The sequence below is a fragment of the Aythya marila genome (genome assembly GCF_965140915.1).
Source record: "Aythya marila genome assembly, chromosome: 2".
NCBI lineage: Eukaryota > Metazoa > Chordata > Aves > Anseriformes > Anatidae > Aythya > Aythya marila.
Genome location: NC_139043.1, coordinates 105481848 through 105507420, shown reverse-complemented (window position 1 = coordinate 105507420; position 25573 = coordinate 105481848). Strand labels below are relative to the sequence as shown.

At 37.2% G+C, this 25573-nt stretch overlaps 1 protein-coding gene across 3 annotated transcripts; it reads right to left on the bottom strand.

The window, feature by feature from the left end:
* Nucleotides 1-6696: 6696 nt before the first annotated feature.
* ZBTB14 (zinc finger and BTB domain containing 14) lies at nt 6697-25256 on the bottom strand. Of its 3 annotated transcripts, XR_014316936.1 has the most exons (8): nt 25097-25256; nt 23487-23570; nt 22004-23002; nt 19444-19557; nt 9684-9746; nt 8932-9036; nt 7943-7984; nt 6697-7738 (listed from the first exon to the last, which is right to left on the bottom strand). XR_014316936.1 is itself a non-coding variant. In XM_082753607.1 (4 exons), exons 2-4 carry the CDS (start codon nt 23487-23489, stop codon nt 19510-19512), a joined length of 1050 nt encoding a protein of 349 aa, XP_082609733.1. In that variant the 5' UTR covers nt 23490-23570; nt 25097-25256; the 3' UTR covers nt 18707-19509. The 3 variants fall into 3 exon arrangements, 2 of the variants coding, with proteins under 2 accessions (XP_082609733.1, XP_082609732.1); XM_082753607.1 differs by lacking the exons at nt 6697-7738; nt 7943-7984; nt 8932-9036; nt 9684-9746 and having other exon boundaries at nt 18707-19557; XM_082753606.1 differs by lacking the exons at nt 6697-7738; nt 7943-7984; nt 8932-9036; nt 9684-9746; nt 19444-19557 and having other exon boundaries at nt 21627-23002.
* Nucleotides 25257-25573: the final 317 nt, after the last annotated feature.

The window sequence follows — 25573 nt, the reverse complement described above, 5'->3', positions numbered from 1 at the left end:
GATAATTTCAGAAAGCCTATAAAGGAATTATTAATACATTGCAAGAAAGTAAATTTTGCTTAACTTTGTATTTGCAAACATAATGCAATAGAGTGTGCCCTTAATAAAATCCTTAACAGACAAGATTGAAAGTATAGGAATAAATCTGTCTTTCACTGTATTTTACTTTGTCTATCTAATTTCTATTATCATGTTAAGGCTTACAAGGTTAGAATCATATTATTTATGTCTATAACTACAACAGAATAATTCATATAGAAGAATAACTATTTGGAGGGAATACACTTAGCAGGTCAATGTAACTCATTCCCTTTGTGCACTCATTATTTGACTTTCCTGATCAATATATGGAGAATATATATAGTCGTAGTAAGGATGTTAATAATGATTGTACAACTTATTAACACCAACCCCCAACAATGAACTATTTCTTTGATATAAGTCACTACACAAACACTGTGAAGACTGAATTCTTTTCACAGCAAATCTGAATAGGATTCAACCCAGTGATCTGGAAGTGAAGGGTGCCATCCCCAATTGCTTAAGCCTTCATTTCTGTTACAAATGATTTGAAAAAGTAAATACTGTGCCAGTTTTTAACACTGTGTTCATCACTTTAAAGTAATATTAGTTCTAGTACTGTTGACTACTTTATAAGCTTAGTAGTTTCATCACATCTGTGAATATCTACAAACTAACATTTTTTCATCTCACTAATGAGACCTGCTGGTGGAATTTCACATCAGGGGAAAGATCAATGCAACACTAGGGAGAGGCAAACGCACAGAATATTTTTTTCCTCAGTGAAAAAGAACAAGAAAGTTCCTCTTATATGATTTCTCCCTACCAGGTGACAAACATTTTGAAGTATGGTTGAGAGGTCTTAGCTACAAATACATTCAGATTGTTTTATTATATATGTATATATATATATATATATTTTTTTTTTTTGGTTGAACTGGCCTGCATACTTACTATCAACTTTACTACCAGCCATCACAAATTCTGGACAAGAAAACAGTTATATCAAACTGCATGAGCTATGAAAAATAGTCTTAACTGTAGCCTCCACTTTATGTCTGTAACATGGACTTTGCCAACACTAAGCTAATGAGAAAGAATCCTATGTATATACACTTTAATCTTATATCAAAGTGGGTTTCATTTGTTTTTCTACACAGAACTTAGACCATTAGCAGAATGCAGCACAACAGGGACAAGGACCGTGCCCTGCTGTCCTACAGTTGTTCTCATCAATGAAAGAAACTTCATAAGTGACCGTACTAGAGTACCACACTTGGCACAAGCACTGGAGATATTCCACAACAGTTTATCTTCAGAAAAGTAAAGTTATTGGTAGGAATTTTTCCATTCATTATGTCCCTCATTAGTATCTGTGCATTATGGATGGAGGTCTCCACAGTATCTGTAATGTTATATCAAAAAAAAATATCAAGAAATTTCATGTCTTCACATCCCGCAACACAACAGGTTGTAGCTTTCCCAGATTTTCCACTTGAGAAGATCAGGACTATTCGGACAAGTAAGCACATCTGTTTCAGTGTGCAGCTGCTACATCTTCAATTGCAGTTTAATGAGATTCTTAAAATGTTTGGTACAGGATGTGCTTCTGATCTCCAGTGTCATTATGCAAGTCTGTTATACTGTCCCTAGCTTAAAAATACTACAAACAGCTGTGCAGCTGAAAAACTATTTGAAAAGCTGTTGGAGTTGCTGTTGTAAGAGAAAGGTGCTGAACAGTGAATATTCTGACTTCTCTAATGTCTAACTACCTTTAAACTCTAAGCATTTTAACAGATCTTTTTTACACAATAATATTAGTAAAAAAAAATATATATATATATTATATATATATATATATATATTTCTATTGCCTCCTTTTGAGATTGGAGGGTCATGGGTAAAGCCAGTGAGTTTCTAGTTAGGGAAAAAATATCCAATAAGAAAAAAATCTTCAAATTACACTGAAAAATAACACAAATCATCTGAAAGGTTGAATCACACAATTCAAAATAGATATAAGCTTTAAGCTTTAAAGGATGAGAGTGTTCAGACAATGAAACAAACTACCAGTGTAAATGTTGCAACCTTTCTTTACATATTCAGATCAAAACCAACTCTTCTAAAAAAAATAAACACATATATATTATTTACTAAAGAATAAAACTTAATTCAACATATACTAAAATAATAACTTAAATGATATCCTAATGAGAGAGTTGCTTACGAAACCCATTAGGATACATACATCCTTAAAAAATTTCTAACTTTATTTCCCAGCTAGTTTTGAAAATGCAGGCCATCTTTGTGCTACATCAATGCAGATACACAGAGGACCGAGGTTTAAGGCGTAAGTGTTTGAATGATTCATGTGCAAAATTGTGTTAGGGAAAAAAAAAAAAAGAAAAAAAAAAAAAGTTTATTTTATTTTACACATGAAAAGTTTTGGGGGCTGCAAATTAGCACAGAATATGCCAAAAACTATTTTGGAGAAAAGGAACCAAAAGAATTGCCAAAGAAAGTAGTACGATATTAATTAGGAACAACTTCAAATTATTGTTGAATCATGAAGATTAAGTTAAAAACAAAAATATGATTATTATTGATAGATTATTGATATTGAAAGCAATCACTATTTTCTAAACTAATGATAGGGCTTGCTTGCTGCATTCTAAAATAATCTTTTCATAATTTTTGCTGATACTTTAGAACAAATAAATATTTTAATAATTCTTCATTGATTACCTTATAATGATAGATATTTAAGCTGTGGAATCATTTACAAATATCAATCTTTTATAAGATAATTTGACAGTTTTTGTTGTTGTTTGGGTTTGTTGTCATTGTTTTAAGTCTGGAATCCATTGTTTTCTGAAGTCTCCTAATAAAACCTGTCACTTCAGCCATGAATTCTCTTTTCTTTATAGCCTAATCCAAAAACTTGAAATTGCGTGTTTCTCTACTGCAGTCCCATGCATTCCTCCTTCCTTACATTCGACGAACAGAAACATTTTCTTGTCTGCTTCTCAGGCAGCCTAAAGAAGTTCAATTCAGGAAAGGTAAACAAGCTAAATTTTGCAATGTAGTAGTTGGTCCACATTTCCATTAAGTAGATCATCCCTTATTGTTAGGGTAGTATTATAAACAGTGTCATCATGCGAGAATCCTCTAGATAGAATGAATTCCCAGACATCTCATAGAGTTGGCACTGTGTTTCATAGACACCAGTCTGTCATTAGTCAACCTTCACAACAAAGTACAATGAAGCCCCAGTCAGGTTAAACCATATAAGCAAAAAATGTGCTTTTCTCAGTTCCTTTTTTCTTTTTTTTTTTTTTTTTTTTTTTTTTTTGGCAGCTTGTACAGACATTTATGTCAAGACACAAATTAAAATTTGGTGTGAAGAAAGACCACATATGGAGACTAGCTTTTTGCATAGCTGTAAACAGCAGCACACTGTTGAGAATAAGCCATAATAAGCCAGAATGTCCACTTCACTTTTATTTTGTAAAACAAATATCGGCCTTTGTATAACAATTTTGACATATCTGGCTTGATAATATCCAAGCGTGTTTTTTTTTTAAAAAAGTTGCTTTTTAATAGTAATCCATAGACAGTTGTTTTCAGTTTAAAATAAATAAATAAAAAGTATATTTAAACTTGGTAGGTTTCTTCTAATTAACATTTCTTCTAATTAACATTTTTTAAACATAACGTTAAATCAGTGCTCTGAAATAATTCATAACTTTATGTCTTCATGTTATTGATATTAAAAGTCTTACCTTTGTCTTCAGCTAAACAAGTTATATTATTTTTTTCCTGGAAGAATATTTTTAGTTTGTTTTATTTGTTTGTGTGTGAGTGCATGCACATGCCTTTGTTTTTTCCCCTTCTGGAAGCATGTTTATCATTCTAAGCCTGAAAGTTGTAAAGTATAACCCTTTATATGTAGACAAATATTCTTCTCCCTCCCTCCCTCCCTTCTTCCCTCCCTCCCTCTACCACCAAAAACATATAAATGAAACTGAAAATCAGGTGGTCATTTATCATGAGATTAAATCAGAAAGTTGAGCCAAGAAAATGAAGTTCAGCTTCTTAGTAAGTGTATAGAATTCCTATGTCATGTAGCCTTAATTATGGCTACTATGAAGATACTAAAGATGTACAAACCCTTGATTTAAATAAACATATACATCTTATACATCCACAGAAGAGATAATGCCAGGGCAGGAGGGCTGATTTGCAGTGAAGAAAAGCAAACAAAAACAAAAACAAAACAAAAAAAAAAGCAGGCCTTACTGAATACAGAAAAAAGTGTCAAAGCATTCTGTTTTATCGTCTTTTTTACAAATTTAGTTACCCTATGCATATTATGACATTTGCAAGGAAACCAAGGGCTTTTTTTTTTTTTTTTTTTTTTTTTTTTTTTTTTTTAATATATAAAAGTAGACTGAAAAAGAATCATTATACACAACAGGTTTCTTTTTATTTTTTTTTCTTTTCTTTATGGATTAGAGTCCTGAACAGAACAATGTATGTAGTTATTAATGAGATTTGTGTTTTGTTCATTGTCAGTCTTTTGGGAAAAATAAAGCATGTGTTTTCATTATTTTAGAGGTAATCTCATCCTGCAGTACTCTGGTCCCATGGAACATTTCAAAAATGAGTACTGTTAATGGTGACACACTGACAGATAAAAGGAGTTCAGAAAAGAACCCCCTAAGAAAGTGTACTACAAAAGAACAGTGGCTGGTTCTATTGAGATAAACAATTTGATCCCAATTTCAGGACAGACTGTGTTGGAAAGTATAAAATTAGCATGCAACCAGGCAGTCTGAGAGACGAAATGAACTTCTGATTGTTCAAAAGGGATATTAATCTCTTGAAAGGTTAGAGTTTCAGTTGTTGAGTTAGAAAAGTGAAACCCCAGGACTGCTCTTGTAATGAGGGTGTAAAGATTTTGAATTTTTATCCCTTCTCAGACTGGACATAGAATTCCAAAGACAAACAAAACTTCTGTAAGCTTTGCAAAACAAAGGTTTTAACAGCTCTTTGTTGTCAAGTTGCTGCCTTCACTTTACCTTTTCTATTGACCCATTATTTTTACTGACAGTTATATAATTTTAAAGAAGTCAATTACAAGTTACTTCACTACAGAAAATGTTATGCATGACTTTAATATCTTGGAGCTCCTGGGCCTTTCTGAACAACAAATTGCCCATTTCCAAGCAGAATATACTAAGTCCAATGCAGCTTCTGTGCAGCTTCTCAATGGTCTACTATATCTATACTACACACCAGAGATCCTGCACCATTATAGAGTGAGGACTCAAATGAAATCCTGCTGAAGTAGGAACACAGTAAAAAACAAACAAACAAACAAACAAACAAACAAAAAGCCTGAACAAACTTTCTGTTCTCTTGCATTCAAATACTTTGAGGAGAGGGTGGGGGGTGGGAGACCGGAATTTTGTAAAATAGCTCCATCAGCTTTGAAGCTTGTCTTATTCACAGCTGCCAGCGTGGGTGTTAGGTGGACCCACTGCTCAGGCACTGCGAGGCAACATTTCCCTTCCTGCCCTTTCCTTTGTGCAGTCTGGTGTGCACAGCACCGTGTGCACTTGCACAGGTAACGCTCCTGTCCCTGACGGGAACCACCGGGGTGACCCTCACAACCTCTGTCTGCACAGCTGAGTGCCTCCCTTTGAGATTGCCTGCCTCTGCCCGGCAGCAGACCTAGTTCGTCTGCTGTCCCTTCCCCTTCACCCCCCAGGTAGCCTCTCCGGCACGGTCGGGGCCTTCCCACTGCTCTCCCCGGAATGGGCACGGGAAACGGCTGCCCTTACCTGGAGCAAACACCATGGTGCTGCCACCCCGTACCGTCAGCACCTCGGACAGCGGCCGCGCCGCTCAGCACCGCGGACAGCGGCCGCGCCGTTTCAGCACCGCGGACAGCTCCCGGCCCCGCACGGTTCAGCACCACGGACAGCTCCCCGGCCCCGCACCGCTCAGCACCGCGGACAGCTCCCGGCCCCGCACGCCGGCGGAGGCGGCTGCGGGCCGCGGTCCCTCCCTCCACAATGCGGCGGGGCGGGGAGGGGGCCAGGGCGCCTCCGCCGCCCTCACGGACGGACACACGCACACACACACACACACACACACGGACGCACACGGACGCACACTCAGAGCAACACCGCTGTCACAACTCGCTGCCCCGCAGCGACAGAAGCGGGGAGGGCGAGGAAGGTAATAGAGGTCTGCCCAGCAGGGAGACCGGCTAATTGCTCCTAATTACCTCTCGGCACCAGCCCCGCTGCCTGACATTTCGGGGCACGCTGCTTTCGCCACAAGCTAGCAGCCTTGCTAATACGCTCCAGCGACACTGGACTTTGTCACAGCACTGTAGCTCTCAAAGATTTAAATGCTGAGGAATTTATACCCTGATTTCGCAGGCCTGATAACACAGCTGTAGTGACAGAAGCACTTCGAATTAAGAGGGAACATTAATGTTCCAAAATATAAAACACAATTTATTATTTAATTTACTTAATTAATTATTATTTAATAAACACAATTTATTAAGGTAAATAAATAAATGAATGAATAAATGAACTAAGTAAACAGGAGGGCAAACAGTGTGAAATGATAAAACTTAAAAAAAAAGAACAACTTTTGTGTTTCACACTTAACTTGCTTTTATTTGTAAAACCAATGCTCAGGTTTCATGGGGTCCCAGAACTTCCACAACTGAAGCAGGAAGCACTGACAACAGTCAGATGGGACACAATTTACAGTAAATAACTGTTCTGTTTAACCCTACACCTGCAAGAGGTAGTTTGAAAAACATTGATTAACAAGTGCAGATTAGCGAAAAATAGATTAAAAACACATTTTTAGTTGGAAAATTGGCATGTAAATTTTTGCGATATGCAATGCATTTTCCAGACACACGTTTATAATCTACAGATTTCTACAAACCTATTTCATTATTTTCATAATCAAGCATTTTATACACACACAGCTTTCCATATAAATCTCAAATAATTTAGGTATCCAAATAAGTACTTCTTCTTAAAATATAGATACAGAAAAGCCCTGAGTCGCTTAAATAATTCTGCCTATATACCCCAGCAAGAACTCAAGAATGGCATCACTTGCAAAGTCAAACTAATCACATGGTGACTGTTTTATATATTTATTTATTTATGGAACACCATATATGATCATGTCTGAGAAGGCCTTCAAGACTTATCTTTATATACTATTTCTGGATATTCACAAGATCTTCCCCCTATCAGCCTCAGCTTCTTTATTGCCATTTCTTCCTCTCTTCTGCCTTATATTTCAAAGATTTAATTTCACTTCTCTCAGACAGCAACTAACTCAAACATTATAACTCTGACTGTTTAGAAATATTGTTGTTTAAGAATGCTACCTGTAAATATCTTTTTTGCATCTATTGTTGGTTTGTACCTACCTAAAATCTGAGAAATAATAGCATAACTATGAACATGAACTTAGAATAATTTCTAGTACACATAGCCCAAATACAGGAGGAAAATATCAGCTCTCTTATGAGAAAGATAAAAGGTATCCTACAATCTTTAAAAAAACAGGACTTTGAAAGACTGTAGGAAAATTCATACTGGTATTTTCTATGATGAATCTGTTACATGGCCTCTGTATACTTCATTCGTGTCTTCAGTGGAGGGTCAGCCTTCATAGAAAAAAATGTTAACCGCTTTTCTCAAAAAACAAACAAACAAAAACACATCAAATCTGTAAGTTCTATTACACACATCCCCAAAGGAAATTAGGTTTATGTTTCTAAGAGAGTAAGCTTTGAAATGGTGGTGCAGTTTCCAAAAAGATATTAAAAACAGTAAGTTATGTTTCAGTGATCAAAAAGTTTGTAACCTACCTGTAAAATTCTATGAGGGTATCGTTGACTTTGTAATAGAACCTACAACATTTTGGCGAAAGAATAAAGATCATTAGCCATAATATTCTGCACACATCTTACTTTAACTGATATCTGCATTTAATCTAATGAATTACGGAGAACAGGCATGCTTTATTTTAGAATCTTCTATTTTTCTTGCTCAATTTAAAAGCTAGCAGCAATTAATGTTTTCTGACTGAAGCAAAAATGCTATACTGGGCTTCTGAAGAACATGTTTTCAAATTCCAGATTTGGTCACAGGTTCATCAGCACAAAAATCATTGAAATAATTGTGCAGGATATAGTTCTGTTGTAAATTATCACCTCAGATGGAATACTGATGGAGGCAAAATTTTCCTCCAATTTATAAAATCTTCAAAGGGATAGCAGTAAGCAAAATGTGCAGCTAATACAACATAATAATGAAAACAAGTAGTGCACTAATAATTATGCTCATTCAACTTCAGATCAGTGGAAAACATCAGTTAAGCCCAGTAACTCAAAAAAGCCCATGAGAGTAAAGCGTAGTGCTAAAAATGAGGTATATCATTAAAATACAATACATGACCTTGTTCTTTTAACGACTTTAGAAAACAGAAAATATGAAAACAGAGAGAAAAACATCTGTATGTATTTTTACCATTAATTATATAGTCCCCCTTCCATGTGTATCGTTTATCTTACTGGTTGAGTGAGGAACTAGTAGTCTCTGTATAACATCAGAAGACTTAAAATTTTTCAAGTATATGTCTTCAAATATTTTTAAAGAAGCTTCAACTTACTTAAAGTGTACTGCATTAAGAATGTTAACGTTTTAAAATCGATAGTTACAAAAATCAGTTGACTGATGTCACTTTAATATTACCCACGTATCTGATGTAAACCTATTATTCTAATGGGGCTGAACACAATTATGTTGGCACAGAGTCATCAGCTTAGTAAACATTTTTTAAGGATTTTTTTTTTACCTGAAGATGTTCAAAGTTTCAACATTTTGTTAACAAAAATGTACAGCTAACATTTTACAGGTAGGCATCTGAGTGTTTCTGGAAGAATCAGTTGGAAGTAATCACCTAAATATAAACGCAAACATTTTATAAGAAATTATTATAAAAATAAAGAGATAATCAGGAAGATTTCATATGTATGTATCAAATGCTAGTAAGTTTTATATTTTATAAAAAGCTGTCTCCCCAGCTTTGAGAACAAGCTAACCCTTAGCCATTTTATATTTCCTCTTACACTTCAAAATTTATAATCAAACCTTGCTCTTTCAGAGGGAAGATTAATCTGATCAGTAAACCACCTGTACTACCTTGATGTCTTTTGCTAGACTGAGTAGTATCATAAATGTCTTCAAAAAAGTAGTTACAGACACTATCTTATGGTTAAACTTAAGAAAGATCTCTACAAGCCAAGGTGCAATACATTACAACTGAAACTGCAAGGAGGCTGTTCAGAGGAAATAATTATGAGTGAGTGTCAGCAAGAAGCATCTAAAATTACTTGGATGAATATTTGAAGTGTCAAATGACAATTTGTATAGAGGGGATCATAATATTCAGTGTCCTAGATTTAAACTAGAACAATTAATGCCTCTGTGATTAATATGCCTCTACCAAACAGATGCAGGGAATAAACAGAGTAGGGAAATGAGAAAAATCTAAACAGGTAGAAGTACCATTCTCCTGAAAAAGGGAATAAATTAAAAGCCAGTTACCTTTCCGTGAGTATTCCAGAAGAACAGCAATGCACAGACTTCCAGCGGCCAAAGACATGAGACCTTGAAAGCCAGCAACAAGAACATGCAACATTTTCAGGAACAGGAGAAAGTGAACACAAAGACAAATGTGGCCATTAGAGTTTCAATGCATTTGTCTATTAATTTTTCTTAATTAATTTGATAAACTACATATTAGTCTAGGCTCAAGATTTACAAACATGGATATGTTTTAGAGTCAAACAGCGGTACGGTTTAACCTTTTTTTTTTTTTCCTTCTTAATTTAAATATCACAGAAATGAGTCTATACTGGGACTTCTCACAACAAGTAAAGGATCCCAAAAGCCCCATATCCTTCCAAGGAATCTCTGTAGCTTCCCTAGATTCTCCGTCTAGGAAATCTGTGATACACAGCTGCCATCACAACATCTGAATGCCTCACATTAGCAGGTGCTAATGATTTCATCTTCCAACAGTCACATCAGAAATATCTTTATGTTACAAACGGGAGCGAAAATTACAGAGAAGTTGAACCCAAAACAAAAACCAACCAACAAGAAATAAAGACCTAGATAAATTTAGAAGGTCTAAATATAAGACTGAATGATTCATCTAAAGCATTACCACACACGCAACAGTGGAAAAATCAATGAAGCCAAAGTAAGCAGCTGCTCCCACCTGCCACACCTTTGTAGACAACCAGCCCCTCCACTGAGACAGATGAATGAATCACTGTCCAAAAACCAGAGCCTTTAGATCACAATGAAATTATGCTGTACAGCAAGGAATTTAGTCCAGTCAAGTCCTAGGTTAATGGATCTAGCAGAGACACTGTTAAACACAGGAAAAGACTTTAAAGGATCTCACATAAAACTCATGATAGGAACAAGGCCATATCATTCTGCACCAAAGACTCATAGGATAGGTTGGGAGTATGCCATAGAAAAATTCTCATCTTCAAACCTTTTCTGTTCTACCAGTATAACATGTCTATTAGAATAAGAATGAATACTTTTGCATTTATCCCTCTCTTTTGTATTAAGGGTGTTTAAGACTATGATCATACCACAGCTTATTGGTGTCTGTAACTTGCCTTAAGTCATAAAATCAGGCATATGCTCAAGTCTTTAAAGAACCTAAAAGAAGATATGCAAAGAAGCATTTATGACTCCTGGAAAAGAGCTAAAGTGATAAAAAGGCAGGTTTAAAATAAAAGAAGAAAATCCAAACTTGCTATAATATAGTATTTCATTAAAGACTTTGATAAATTCAAGTATAATATTTTAGTAAATGCAAACAACCTAAATATTAAACAACAGGCTTAATTTATCACTCAGAGAACAAATACATTTAATATGTATATATAAAAATAACTATTTTAACTTGCTACTAAAGGGCTTAGGTTAGTTGAGAAGGGGAAACTATTGAATTACTAAAGATCTGAAACATAACATACAAACATTAAATATATAACACTGTTTCCTAACTTGTTCTGTAGAAACAGAAAGATGGGATTTTAGCCATCATGCATAGCTAAAAATTAAACTGTATAATTATTTGGCCTAATTGCTTAAATTACATTTGTAAACATCAAAAGAAAAGATATCTTTCTTTTGCAGTACCTTATAATAACAGTAGAGTGTCAAAAGTCTAAAGTTAGCAGGATTCACACAGAAAAGACCATGCCCAATTAAAAAACATCTATAGGAGGACATCACTGCTCTAGTAGAATTTATCACATCCATCAAATCTGGACTACCCTTGGACTGCATTTAATCAGTCCTTATAACGATGGGCAACTTACAGTCATACAACTGGATAAAAAAAATTAATGACTGAATTGGAAGATTAACCTTATGTTTCATATTGAAAGTATTTACTAACTCTGTTAAAATTGGTAATTGTTAACTTTAATTATAACATTTCTGTTTTACCAGACATGTATTTACAATGGAAGCTATGACATTTTTAAATAAGAATTTCTGATTTATTTGTTTCAATTTTTGCAGACTGAAAAACAAACTCTAGCATGAGTAAACGTACCTGTCATGCATCTCAAAAACTTTAGATTTTAATCATTTCCATGCATATAGGTCTAATACCTGTTAGTCCAACAAGTAAGCTTAGTCATATTCAGACCTCTTATTAATCTGACATATAAAAGCAAGGGTATAGCTGATCCTACATATGAAGTAGATGAATCAAACTCTTTTCCGTTATTTGATTTAAGATCGGATTCCAGAACAAAGATTAATTCTAGAAACAAAGTTAGAATATATTTGTTTTTTTTAAAAATCAAGTCTCACTTTAATGGAAACATTTAATGAGGTCTTAACTGCTTTTCAGGGGTATAAGGTTTCATGTAAAGTACTAAAAAGTTTAAGACTGAAACCTCACACCACTGCTACAAAGTTTAAGTCTCAAAATCCTGGTTTAAACTCTATTCTATATTTTAAGAGCAAAAATATAGTAGATGTGATTGCTATAATCTTACTGGAAAACTTGAAAACTTTTCTGGATGGATAGGTAAAATATTACTGGGTAAAATAAAATCAATAACAGCTGTAATATAAAATAAGGTATCTTGTAAAAAGAAAATATTTAAGTGCTGGCATTACAGATGGAAAAAAAAAAATACTTGTTAAAAGTAAAGCACAGAAAATTATAAGAAATATCAGAGAACAGAATTCATTTCCAGGGAAGAACTTTTCACTGAAAGAAGGCAACTCCAGAACAAGAAAACCTTCTGCAGCATTTGCTACGCAGCCTAAGAATTAAATTTAAAACTCCTTAACTCAAAATTGAGAACCAATTTCATATATAAACGTATCTACACTTTTTATAGTCAGGTCTTCAAATGGACCCATACTTACCTATACCTGGAAGAAAATAAAAATCACTCATTAAATAATCTTCATATTTAGCAGAAAAGCCTAAACTAGAAAGACAGAAAAAAAGTTCTTAACAAGAAATCAGCTGATGTCACCTGATAAAACACAGAATCCGTGTATCACTGTAGATTTGATTTATATTATTTGCAAAAGCTAAAGACTGTTTGATAATTTTTACAAAGTAAGAGTGATCTAAAATACACTTAGAGAATATTGTCTACTTCTAAAATCTGTAAACATAAATCAATGTTGCAAAAATATATTTTTTCATCCTCTTAGGCTTACAGTTTTATCCTTCAGTGAGTTAAATATTTATCGTCTTTTTAATTATTATTTTCTCTTTAATCTGAGTAATTTGGCAGAATTCAAGGCTTTGTAGGATTACTAGGTGAGAGGGAAGAAGGACTCAGAGTAATCTAAATAGTAACAAAACAGAAAACAAAATCAAAAAAGTACAACCCCCCCCAAATCCCCCCCCCCCCCAAAAAAAAAAAATAAAAAAAAATCAGAAAACAAACAAAATGAAAGAAATGAAGCACACACGTTTCTCTCTTCAAAATCCCCCAAGTTTATCAGTAGTAGCTTTTGCACAGGAGTTATGTCTGATCCTTTCTGTTGTCTGCTTGCCTCTCACAAACACTTTGCCACAAATGCTGTATTTTAGCAGCTTGTGTTGAATGTCGTACCAAAATTGGATAAATCCTGCTCCATTCTGTCTTCTAACTAGCTACGTGCTCCTGCCACTTACCTTGAATCAAATCTAATGTATTGGTTCAACAAGGTAGGCCAGCTTAAATCTAACTCACTGAAGCACTGAATTGCTCTGTTATAGAAACTCACTCAATTGGCTTACCCTAAAGCCCCAAAAGCCATTAAACAGGGAAAACGAGGGAGGAAATGGGTGCAAAAGGCACTAGTTGGAGAGGAAAGGAGAGAATGGGATTAACCCTCTTAGCAACAATTTGCAGTTTTACTACGTCAAATGAAACACAAAGGTGCTGTCTTAGGAGGCAGTCCCACCATGGCCAAAGTCTGTGCAACTTTGGGCTGCTTCTCCACTGACCCTAGCACTGAGGTAGTCATGTATGTGGTGTTGCACTTCAGGGGGCTAACAAGCTTAAGAACAGCTTCAAAACAGCTATTAGTTTTCAGGTGCTTCACCTCTCTACAGAGAAGTTCACTGAGATATTCCACAAGTGCTGCTGCAGAACCAACAGTAAACTGTGGCAACCATAACTCAGGTTGACTGAAATTACCATGGATCTGAAACCTTGATCTTCTTTAATATTTTCCCTTATCTTGCAAACAAGGAAACATCTCATGATTTACCTCTGCCCTGGACATGAAGCCTATAGCTTCATTTGTTACCTCTCTCATTGTTATCACTTAAGACAAATAACTAGGCTTGAGTTAAAAAGAACACTAGGCCTGTTCCTATGCCTTAAGAACACTGAATATAGACTGCCTTTGGATTCAAGGGGAGAGTCAGTAGCTTGTTAAAAAAAAAAAAAAAAAAAGAGTATCCAGCATATTAACTAATAAGCACGATATTAGTTCCATGAAAGTTCTAGGCATAGTAAATGCTACCCAGAAGTACTGCGTAGCTTTGCTTGAAACTATGTCCTGAAAAGTCTTCAAAAGGGAAGAATTCAGCAAGAAAAAAAGAATATAACTTAGGAATGGGAATTGTCCAGACAAGATAAGAGGGTGGCTATGTAAGATAGAGTGAGCTGTCACTCATTTCACTACAGTTGAAATAAGAAGGTCTTGCTCCTTCTTGCTTACCCTCATCCCTTTTCCCTTCCAAATACCTTCACCACTTATCATACACTGACACAGCAATTCACCAGACACCTCTAGGAGCTGGAAAGGAAGGGAGAAGGAACAAGACTCTCCCTTTCAACAGAATTAAGCTTTACCACACAAAGCCTGCTTTGCTATCCTTTTAGACCACTGTCTTCTCAAAAAACAAGGTTTACAATAGGAAAAAAGAAAATCAAAATCAATGCTTAAGTTTTTAAACAAACATAGAGAAATATCCCATTGCAAACTATCTTTCCATGCAGCAGAAGCCACTTTCTATTCACTTTATCTCTTTGCAAGGTAAACAGATCAAAGTCTATCAGCGTCTGAGAGAAGCATTCCTTAATGCCCTAGGCAGAACTCAAGAAAATTTTAATTATTTTGTAACAGGAAATGGGGGAATGATAACAGGCTTATGGATTCCCCAGTAAAAATGAATAAATAAACAAACAAAAAAATGAAAACAAAAATGCACCAGGACAAAATGCTTAGATAAAGACAGTCGGTACCACTAGATACTTCTACTGTAATAGATCTCTATCAAAAGATTCTTCATGGCTTGCACACACAGGAAAAATAATCCATACACAGATTCTAAATGTTGCAGTTAAGGTAATGAAAACAAAATGACAAAGTGTCATCTTAGGTGACTGACTTCTTAGGCAGGGGAAAATGCTCTTAAATACAATCAACTCTACTCTGTATACAGTAAATACAAATTTGAATTTAATTTATATTACAGCTGAATAAATTCAAGTTTGAGAACATTTTTTTTCAAAGTATATACTTATTTTTACTCCAACTCTTCTCCCTAACTTTGTCCATGCAACCTTAAACACTACAGAAACACATTCACAAGCTTTGACTGTTTGCAAAATAGAACCAACTAGTATCTTCATAAGACATATACACAGTCCTGAAAAGTCTACTTTGTAAACTGCAATGATTCTGACAAGTACAAAATAGCAATAAATCTGCATATAATTGATAATTTCCCTTGAAGAGAAACTCCTCTCTGAAGTTTCACAGTATCTTGTATATTTCCATTTCCAATTTCTAGAGAAGGAAAAAAATGTTTGTTTGTTTGTGTTTTTTTTTTTTTTTTGTCTGAGTACCTCCTCTTGCCTGAGCACACTGCAATGCCACTAAAAGGGTTTGTTCTTATAAGCACTGCCTGTGGTATCTGTGACCCTGAAAAAAAAAAAAAAAGTCTTTATTAGGGAAGAATGAAAAGCTAAGTATTTTTGTCTTTAAAAATATTCTAAAAATTGAGCTTCCCTGCAGCTAACTTGCTTGCACACGCAGATTACTCAAATGTATAAATAGTCTGTTGGGAGGAGGTAAGAAATCTACAAAAGTAAGCAGTGTGCTTTTTTCTTTTTTTTTTTTCTTTTTTTTTTTTTGTTGTTGTTAAACAGAATGATTTTGCATAACAAAATATATTTTTTTTTTCTAAAATGGAAGAATTTAAATTATAATTCTTCATAATTCTTATAATTTTATGATTCCATGAAGACCATCTATATTCAAGGCACTTTCAATTAATTTCTTTTACTTCTACATTAAAATACAGCTTTAAATCTAAATGTATGCATAGCATGTAACGTGGTTACTATCATATATATATTTATACAGAATGGCTCAACATTATGAAAAAGAAAATACATTTGGAATTTTTCAGTAAGAATTTCAACTTCTTGTTATCGTCACTTGCAGTCTTGTATTCTTTCAAGTGCTACAGACTTTTAAATATAGATATGTATCTTAGATACATATACATCATATGTAAATACATATATAGATATATAGGTTATCCTAGAAGGAATCTGGTATACAAGTACACAGCATTTGTGCTGTTGGCCAAGCCTTTTGATATCCATAAACAAAAAAAGTTAGGCTTGGAAAAACTTTGTTCAATCTACATGTTTTTCAAATTTACCTATATAAAATTAGATACTTAGCTAGAGATTATTGGAGATCAGAAATACTTCAGAAGTCTATTTCTATCTTAAAGAGCTCTCAACATGACAGCGCTCTTTTGTTCATATTGGAATTGTTGAAATCCATAAACTTTCAGCATTTTATAAATATCTAAAGGAGTAGGGCCTGCAAATAAGAAAATATAAAAGGATAGTGGAGAGAAATATTAAAAAAAAAAAAAAACAACAGCAACATATCAATATTATATAAATCACCATTTTTAGCTATTCTATTATTTCAGATTCCTTTTATTACATTTAAGAATCATTCCTGAGAAGAGATGTCTCGACTCTCATGACACATATTTAACAAAATTTATTCATGGAAGTCCTCCGTCTGTTCTAAAATGAATGCTATTATAATTGTTTTAGATCTATATAAAGACAAATGACAGACCAACTGCTGTAATGGAATTTTTAATGATACTTTTCTGGCTAACCGGGCATGCTACTGTGAACTGTGGACTAACTGAACAAGACGAAAATTCTCTAAAACTGTCTTTACATTCTAGGTAGAATTATACTATTCTGTACTGCTTTGTAAATGCTTTAAGAAAAATCATATGAGGCTAGTGGTAGATGTACTTTATTTCAGCTATACACTGCTTCTGTATGACAGAGGGGTGTCTGAACTGATAAAAGACTTAAGAAAAGATAATCTCTCTCTAAAAATACATTCTAAGCTTAGATATTATCTGACTTTTTATTCTATATCTTACCCAACTCTATTAATTTAAATAATCCTACTCACTGGAATTATGAAGGTAGCCCTAAAACTACATCTAAATTGAAAAATTGGGACCAGATCTCCAAAGCAACCTGCAGATCGAGTAGCTAAATAGCAAAATTTTGAGGAGTATTTAGCATTTTCAGCTTACGTGAACATATGGAAGCTGAACTCTTCAAAATTTTGCTACTCAGGTCAGCATGAGGCATTTTCTTTCACATGACGACCTCTAAATCTCTCATCTCTCACCCAACGCTGTTTTTCAAAGAATAAATCAGAAAATGATAACACAAGTACTAAACTGTGAAGTGCTTCATTTTCTAATGTTTGTTAAAATACTGGTAAGGAGGGTGTGTAAAACAGGGGTTAGGGAGTGCAGAAGGGCTGGAAGGTATTCTTTCATATGGTCTCTGTTCCTTTTCATCTTTAGAAAACACCTGTTTTTAAGAGCACAGTTAAAAATCACAGAATAGCAAAGTTCATATTTGAAGTATTTCTTTTCACTGTACATTATTTAGTCTTTTAAATCACAAAGAATCTTAATTAAACTGTTTACTTCCTTAGCGTTTGGATCTTTTTGCAACTCAGGAGACTTTGGGTTAGCATCTCGACTGGTGTCAATCACACAGACCCATTCGGGTCACCAGAAATCAACTGACATGTTGTTGCATTAGACATATATGTATATAAATATATAAGTATATATACATAAAAGCCGTGAACGTGCAAATGGGTATTTATATACTTAAAACATGGAGAGTTCCCTTGAAGCTACTTGGCCACGTCACCATACCATGGATAGACTTTCAGCATAAGCCAGAATTTTTGCTATCCTCTATATATGAAAGACATTACTGACTTGGGTTTCGAAGCAGTAGATGGAGAAGTGTATATTTAGAACTAATTCAATGCATGCTGGTTTTGCTACTTAATTTAAATATATATATGTAATATTTAATGCAATTGTGGCCACCGATGTTTCTATAGCATTCTGTCATTCTTGCACACACTCTAGTTAGCTAAGCTGTCCCTGTGTCTGCAAACCTTGTTAGGAATATTAGGCTAGTCTGGTCCCAGTAAGTCAAAAAATTCCAAATAACTGGACAGGATCTCATCTACTTTCCTGTAAGTTCTGAAAGAAATCATCATCCTTGTAAAAGCAGAAGTAAAACTTTGCCCACTCCTCAATCAGTCCAGCTCATAGCTATTTATCATGCTGGCAAACATTCTGTGGCTTGGAGCTGATATACATCTGTTCCTGTACACAGCGTCTTATGGTTCAGACAGAAGCTGGGAGCAGTAGTGCAGTTACTGCTGCCACTGTATTTATGCACATGCAGTTGTATTTACCTGAACTTCACGCTCAGATCTCCATAGTACATAAGCTACAATCCCTTCAGAAGGTAAACACATAACAGGAGTAATTTAAAATACATTGCCAATAGCATAGAGATGAGGTTACTTCCTAAGACCTCTTCCGGAACTTTAAGCTGAAATTATTTTTTTAATTATTGAATTATTGTTCAAAAAAAAGAGGAGAGGAGGAAGGAAGGGAGGGGAAGGGAGACTTAAGCATTCATGAACAATATTGTTGTTGTTGGACTCTGGAAAATACAGTGGCATTCTGACTCCTTTGCAGCTAAAAACTAGTAAGAGGCTTACGCTCCTTTTGAAACCTATGACATGGGAGTAACTCCATTGTCTTTACTTAAGTTGTTCCTATGGCACAGAGTGCTAAGGCCAAGTCCCATGTAAAGTGTTTATGCCATGCCCAAGGCACATGTGACAACATTTGTTCCTGCCTCAGAATACTACCGTATAAGAGTATATAAAATATCAATGTCTCAATTTTAAAATGCTACAAGCATCTTGCAACCCTTAGAGCTATAACCTTATATAACTCTTACAGGTGTAAGCTTAAAGGATAGCGAAACCTACTCTGATGTAAAGTCTAGTTATTACACTTCTGATTGTCTTTCCATGCATTCCTGCTTTCTCATAAGTTTCAAATTCACGACCTGATTGCTTGTGCACGTCAGACAGAGGGCGATGTTTTCTTCTGTAAGCCTTGAGCTCTCTTACCATTCAAGTGTTCATTTATTACTTCCCTAGCATTCCAAAAAAAACAAACCACCAAAGTTAAAGAGGCTCTTCAGAGGTTGTTTAGCTTACCCTGCAGCTTCAAGGCGGAATTAACTATATTTAAACCATTCCTAAAATGTTTGTCTAATCCATTCTCGAACACCACCGGTACCAGAGATTGGAGCACCTCCCCAGGCATTCTGTTCTAATAATTCATTATTCTACCCCTTAGAAATATTTTGTAATGTCTAATGTAAATGCATTTTAAGCTCATTACCTCTTGCACTCTTTGTAAGAGATCTAGAGATTTTTTTTTTCCACCTTGTATGCTTCTGAAGTCTTTTCACAGCAGATTTGTTTTATGCACAGTTAACCACCCCAATTTTATCATCTAAGAAAAAAAATGAACAAAAGATAAGAAAACATAGCAAGACTACTATTCTTAGAAAGAAAAAAGTAGATCCCATTCTGGACCTACTATCTTTATCTGTGATCATATACAATAAAACATTTTAACAATGGTCATTTATCATGTTCCTCAAGAGAACCAATAAAATGCAATGAATACACATCCTCTGATGTTGCACAGATACAAAATGTATAGTTTGTTTACAAACTAATATTACTGAATGTAAAATGAAGCAACATTTTAAAAAAATATATTGGTAAAAGTCCAAAGTTTACATTTTCTAAAATATTAAATTCGTGTTTTATTTACAGACCAGCTTTCAAATGATTATTGGCATTTTAAGATAATTGCTTAACCTGATGGGTACATGTATAAAATGAAACTGTAAAACAAACAAACAAACAAAAACAATATGCAAAGTTTCATATAACAGTTCCAAAAACGCTATTTTCCATTTCTATTTAGAAATGCAAGATGTGATTTGCCACGCAGTAACTTACCAGAACCTGGTCTAACACTTCAATATGATATAGGTTTTGCAAACGACCAATGTTATCCAACCACGTGCCCAAGAGTGCATTTTTTGCCCATTCCAACTTCAAATGAAGTGTTGACAACAGTTGTAATATTTACAAATTTAAAATAAAGGCTCAAAATCCCTTTGGATCACATTATCACTGTTATTGTGTCTTCTCCTGTTGACTACACATAGCAGACTGCAATCCAAAGACTACGTATTTTGCTGACTCTGTGAGTTAACAGTTAAATTAGCAGCATCTACCTCAGCTTGTCTGGAAAAAAAATAAAAAACGAAACAAAACAGGCAACTCTAAGTAACAGACTAATAGTGAACACTGATTCTGAACCAGTTATGACTGAAATCACCCACTGAAGTCTCCCTCTCGCTGAGAGGTGGCGTGCCAGAGGGTGGAAGCTTTGAACCTTAGCAGGACCTATTAGCTGGTGTGACAAGTCAAGATATAAAAACACACAGTCTGAACACTGCTGGCGGGTATGCGATAGCCCATGGCTGTGCTCTGAAACTCTGGAGGTCTGGCAGTGAATTCCAGTCACTCACCAGTGCAGCTAATTCTCCTGTGCTGCCAGAAACACTCCTTTGCCTTAACTGTGCTAGGTTAGGTGAAGTGAAAGCTGCATAATAATAACTACAGCCTCAGGCTGTATTAGCTTTAACTCATTTCTACGGGCCTGAGTAAGGAAAGAATCTCCTTCTCCATGATGCATCTTTTTTTCCTTCGTGGCTCCATCCCATCTCCTGGGGCCTGCATAAGATTTCTAAAATGAACATAGAAACAATTGAGTCAGACTCTTTTTTTCCCCCAGAGAAGGGACTAGTGAGTGCAATGACCCTTCTTCTTTGCCAGCCTGGACCACTGTGAATAATGCCATTTTTTCAGGAAAGCAAGTACTTACTAGTCCATAAAACTTGCCACCTCAATTAACATGAGAGGATATTTGAGGGAGTGGAATAAGAAGCAATTTCGATTTGATCGCCGCCCTCCAGTACACTCTGTGGTACCAACCTCTAGCACCTACCTTGGGTGAAAAAAGGAGGAATTACAGAACCTAGGGAATTAACAGTTGTTTCTCCAAAACTGTAGGTATAGCACCTTCAAAACTATGAAAAACAAGTACTTCCTTCCCATGTTTGGTATGTTCTGAGATCTCAGCACTTTAAAACATAACTCACTGATTTTGATGTCTATACCATACGTAGTATCCCATACTGGATGAAGCAAAACATCAGCCAGTGACGATCCCTGTTTTATAGAGAACTTGATCATACTCTTAAATTAAATCAGGTATTAGTGCATTGTACTGCTAACGTCAACAAAACTATTTTATATTCTAAGAATACCCATCTCTGAAATATTTTAAAATACCTAACCAAGCAATGCTTTGTGTTCCTATGTAGCATTCAATTCTTCTAAAAATAGTTGCTTTTTTTTTCTTTTTGGAAAAGATAATTATCAGTCTAAATGTATACCAACAATAGATTTTGTTCAATTTCTTATATTATTTCTGATAAATTTTCTGTGTGTTTTTTTTTTTTTTTTTTTTTTTAACTACAGGCTATAGTTTCTAGTTGCTGCTCTGCTTCAGCAGCCATAGCTGCTGCCTGTAATTGTTCTGTTTCACTCTGGATGGAATTGGCTGTAGTAACTTGTTTTCTTTCACTGTGCATATTGTTCTCATGCCTTTTTAGATCAGATGCTTTAGCAAACGCTTTAGTGCAGGAACTGCAGACAAAAGGTTTCTCTCCTCGGTGTCTTCTTTCATGGTCTTTGAGGTGGGACTTGTGCTTGAAAGCTTTATCACACATATGGCATGCAAATGGCCTCTCATTACTGTGAACTCTTTCATGCTTTTTTAGATCTGGTGCCCGAATAAAAGACTTTCCACATACCTCGCAACTGTAAGGCTTGTAACCTGTGTGTATTTTCAGATGCTCTTTCAAATGAGCTTGTGTGGTAAAGCCCTTTGTACACATTTCACAAACAAATGGTCTATCAGCAGTGTGTAGCTTTTCATGTTTTCTCAGTCGTGCTTCATCAGAAAAGGTCTTACCACAAGCCTGACATACAATGTGTTCCCTGTGACCATAAAGCAAATATTCAAATTTCATATCCCCAGCTGCTGTCGTCCAGCCTGGTGTCTGTTCATCTTTCACCTCACTTATGCCATCATTAAATGTCAAAGCCTGAGGGGTTTGGGATCCTAAGTCTTTTGATTCGGTTGTTTCCATGGGCTCTACCTCTTGGCCATAGCAGTTTACTTTTCGAACCTCTTCACTTCCCAGCTCTTTCAGAATCGCCTCCTGAACTCTCAGGGTAGTGGTGGGTGATTTTCCATCTTCCTGACTGGGGGGAGTTCCTTCCACTGTCACATCAGATGGACTGTCGTCGTGATCTCCAATTTCTTCCACCTCATCGTCTTGGGTATCGTTAGGTTCCCCAATAGGACGGTTTATTTTTAGGCAGTACTTGTTCTTGGACTGGGTGTTTTCTTCGGGACTAGATACATCACGCTTTTGCGTGCAGAGTTTATCTAGAAAGCGAATACCAAGAATCTGGCCCGAAGACATCATCAAATTTACATCCTCTTTCTTAACAGAAATCTTTGCAGTGTACATGTAATTGAGAACCTCCTCAAAAATATCAGAACGAAGAAAATCTATTTCTATTACTGATGAACTATCGACTTCTAGTTTTTTGAAAAGCTTTTTGAAGTAGGTACTGCAGGCAGCAAGCACACACCTATGTGCTCTGAACTTAACATCTTCAACCACGATAGCTATGTCACAAAATTCTCCTTCCAAACGTTGTTCGTTTAATGTTTTCAGGAACACAGTTTTGTGATCATCGTCATTGTACTTAATGGTTTCAGACATACTGATGAAAAACTCCTGTAAAATAACAAGGAAAAGCTTTGTAACAAAGTAGTCTAAACCATAAAATCCCAATAGCTGATGCCATTTACACTCCAAAAGAATTGCCAGGTAATTTTTTTAGTTTAATAGGACCAGGAAAAAAGCCTTTCGGAGTATAAAAACATTACTCTTAAACCTCTTTTAAGTTTTTGAATGTATAAAAAATATTGTAAATACATATAAATAACTGCAAATATAAAAATCTCTCCCTAGATTACACACTTTGTAGGACACATAGATACTTGTAGAGGATATTTTTTGCATTAGATATTAATTATTCAAATACTGATTCAGTCATCCACAATGGGAAACTTTCCCTGTGAAGTTGCAATTCCTTGAAAACGTGCGATCCAACTGCAGCAGAAGTCATTCACTAAATCTTCATTCTGAAAATTGAGGAAAAACTCTAAATGTGTCAGCATATCCAACTAAAACGCGAAACATCAAATATAAGCCTTACCATGAACAATGCAGGAAATTTTCTGAATAAATGGTTATTAAGTATTTGACAGATGATTAACCCTTACAATGGGCCACCTTCAGCCTGAAAGACAGAAAGATAGTAGTATTTTAAGAAATGATAAAATATATTACATAAGTTATTTTAAATTAGCGTGTTAAAACACAGCATTTGCCATTATTTACAATGATTCTGTAAATACTATTAAAATGCCCTATCCTACCGATGACTTTGTAAATTAATTTGATAGCGCTGTCGTCCAAAAACCACACATTTGCTTTCATCTGGCTTCAGCACTTCCCTGACTCTGCTTTCTGGTTACTTACTTACTTTGGACTAGCGCTGAAAGACAGAAAAACTTCTACAGGAATCAACACAGCTGACCTATTAAGCCATCAAAAAGACTGAATGGCTGAATTCTGCTGAATTAGTGAGCAGACCAAGACCAGTGGAGAGAGCGGTAAGCAGACAGCAGCTCGAAGGACAGCACCTTGGGCTGCAGATGGATGCACTGAGAGACCACGAGATAGATGCAGCGAGACCAAGGACACCAGATCTCCAAAGAAATGATGGAGATACTTGAAAGGCAGAGGGATGGTGAAAGATACAGAGTTTATGTTACTCAATCCCCATTTCCCAGAGGGGGACACTTGTGGCAGAGACAGGAAACGCACTGGAGAGGAGGGCAATCCAACAGTTGGTTCGAACACCTCCCTCCATCACCTCACGTGCATCTGCAGGATGCTCAGCTCCTAAACTCCTGCTTATCCTTATTTTTCTTTGACCAAATATGAAAGGGATGCAGCTGCCACTCTGTAACACAGCATGGAAGCAGCCAGCACCCTGCAAGTGCGTTTGCAGGTCTGGCATTGCAGCAGGTGGACTTAAGTAATAATAATAAAAAAAGGAAAAGGTAAAAAAAAAAAAAAAAAAAAAAGGAGGAAAACCAACGTTATTTTCGTTGCCGTGTATAACCAGATGTTGTGATAGCCGAAAAGGAAGCGTACTTTTTTTTTTTTTTTTTTTTGTATTTGATACTTGATCTTGATATTTGAAGCTGCGTGTGTGTGTGTGTGTTCCTGGGCTGCCTAGCTCTGTCCTGTAACCCTGCCCCGATGGGGACAGGACTGTCCCAGCGGGACCCCACGACTCCTACGAGACCCCCACGGGACCTGCGGGGCGCTTGCTGCCGGCTCCGAGCAGCGATCGCGCCCCCCTCCCTTAGTCCCAGGCCACCGCGCACCACCACAGCGGGCGGAGCGCGGGAGCGGCGCCGCGCACCCGCCGCCGAGGACGCGACGCGGCGCGGGCGGGCTCCCGACGGGGCCCGTCCCTCGCAGCAACCCGCGGCAGGAAGGCGCCGCCCGCGCTCCCGGCCTCTCCCCCCCCACCCTCCCTGCGCACACGGCGGCGGCGGCGGCGGCGCCGCCTCACGGGGCTGCGCAGCGCCCCCCTCCCTCCCCTCCCTCCTTTCCCGCCTCCGCCGCCAGGCCGCGCGCCCCTTTGTTGCAGCGCCGCCCGCGCGCACCCGGCGGCGGCGGCGGCGCCCGCGTCCCCCGCGCGGCGCTGCCGTTGGGAGAGGGGGGGGGGGGGGTTGGGCTCGCGCTTACCTGCCGCCCGCCCGCGCGCGCGCACGGAGCCCGCCGCCGCCACCGCCGCCGCCGCTTTCCCGGGGAGCTGCTCGCTGCCGCCGCCGCGGGACGGGGAGCGGGGATGGGGGGAGCAGGGATAAAGGGAAAGGGGACGGGGAGAAGGGAGGGGAAGGGGGAGAGGGGGGGGGGTGATTTGGGGAAGGGGGCCGGGGGGGGGGGGGGTCTGCGCGCGCGTCTGTGCGGCCGCCACCGCCGCCCTCCTGCACGAGCACTCAGTGCGCGCGCGCGCGCCGGGGGCGGCGGGAGGTGGTGGTGGTTGGGGTGGTGTTGGGGGGGGGGGGGGGGGAACGGAACGTGCATGCGCGGTGCGAGCAGGGCGCGCCTCAGCCGGGGAGCGTGGAGAGGAGCATAGAGACTGTGTGTGTGTGTAAAGGGGGGGGTGGCGCGCGCACCAACGGGCGCCGGGCACCCGCCCGCGTGTGCGAGCCCGGCCCC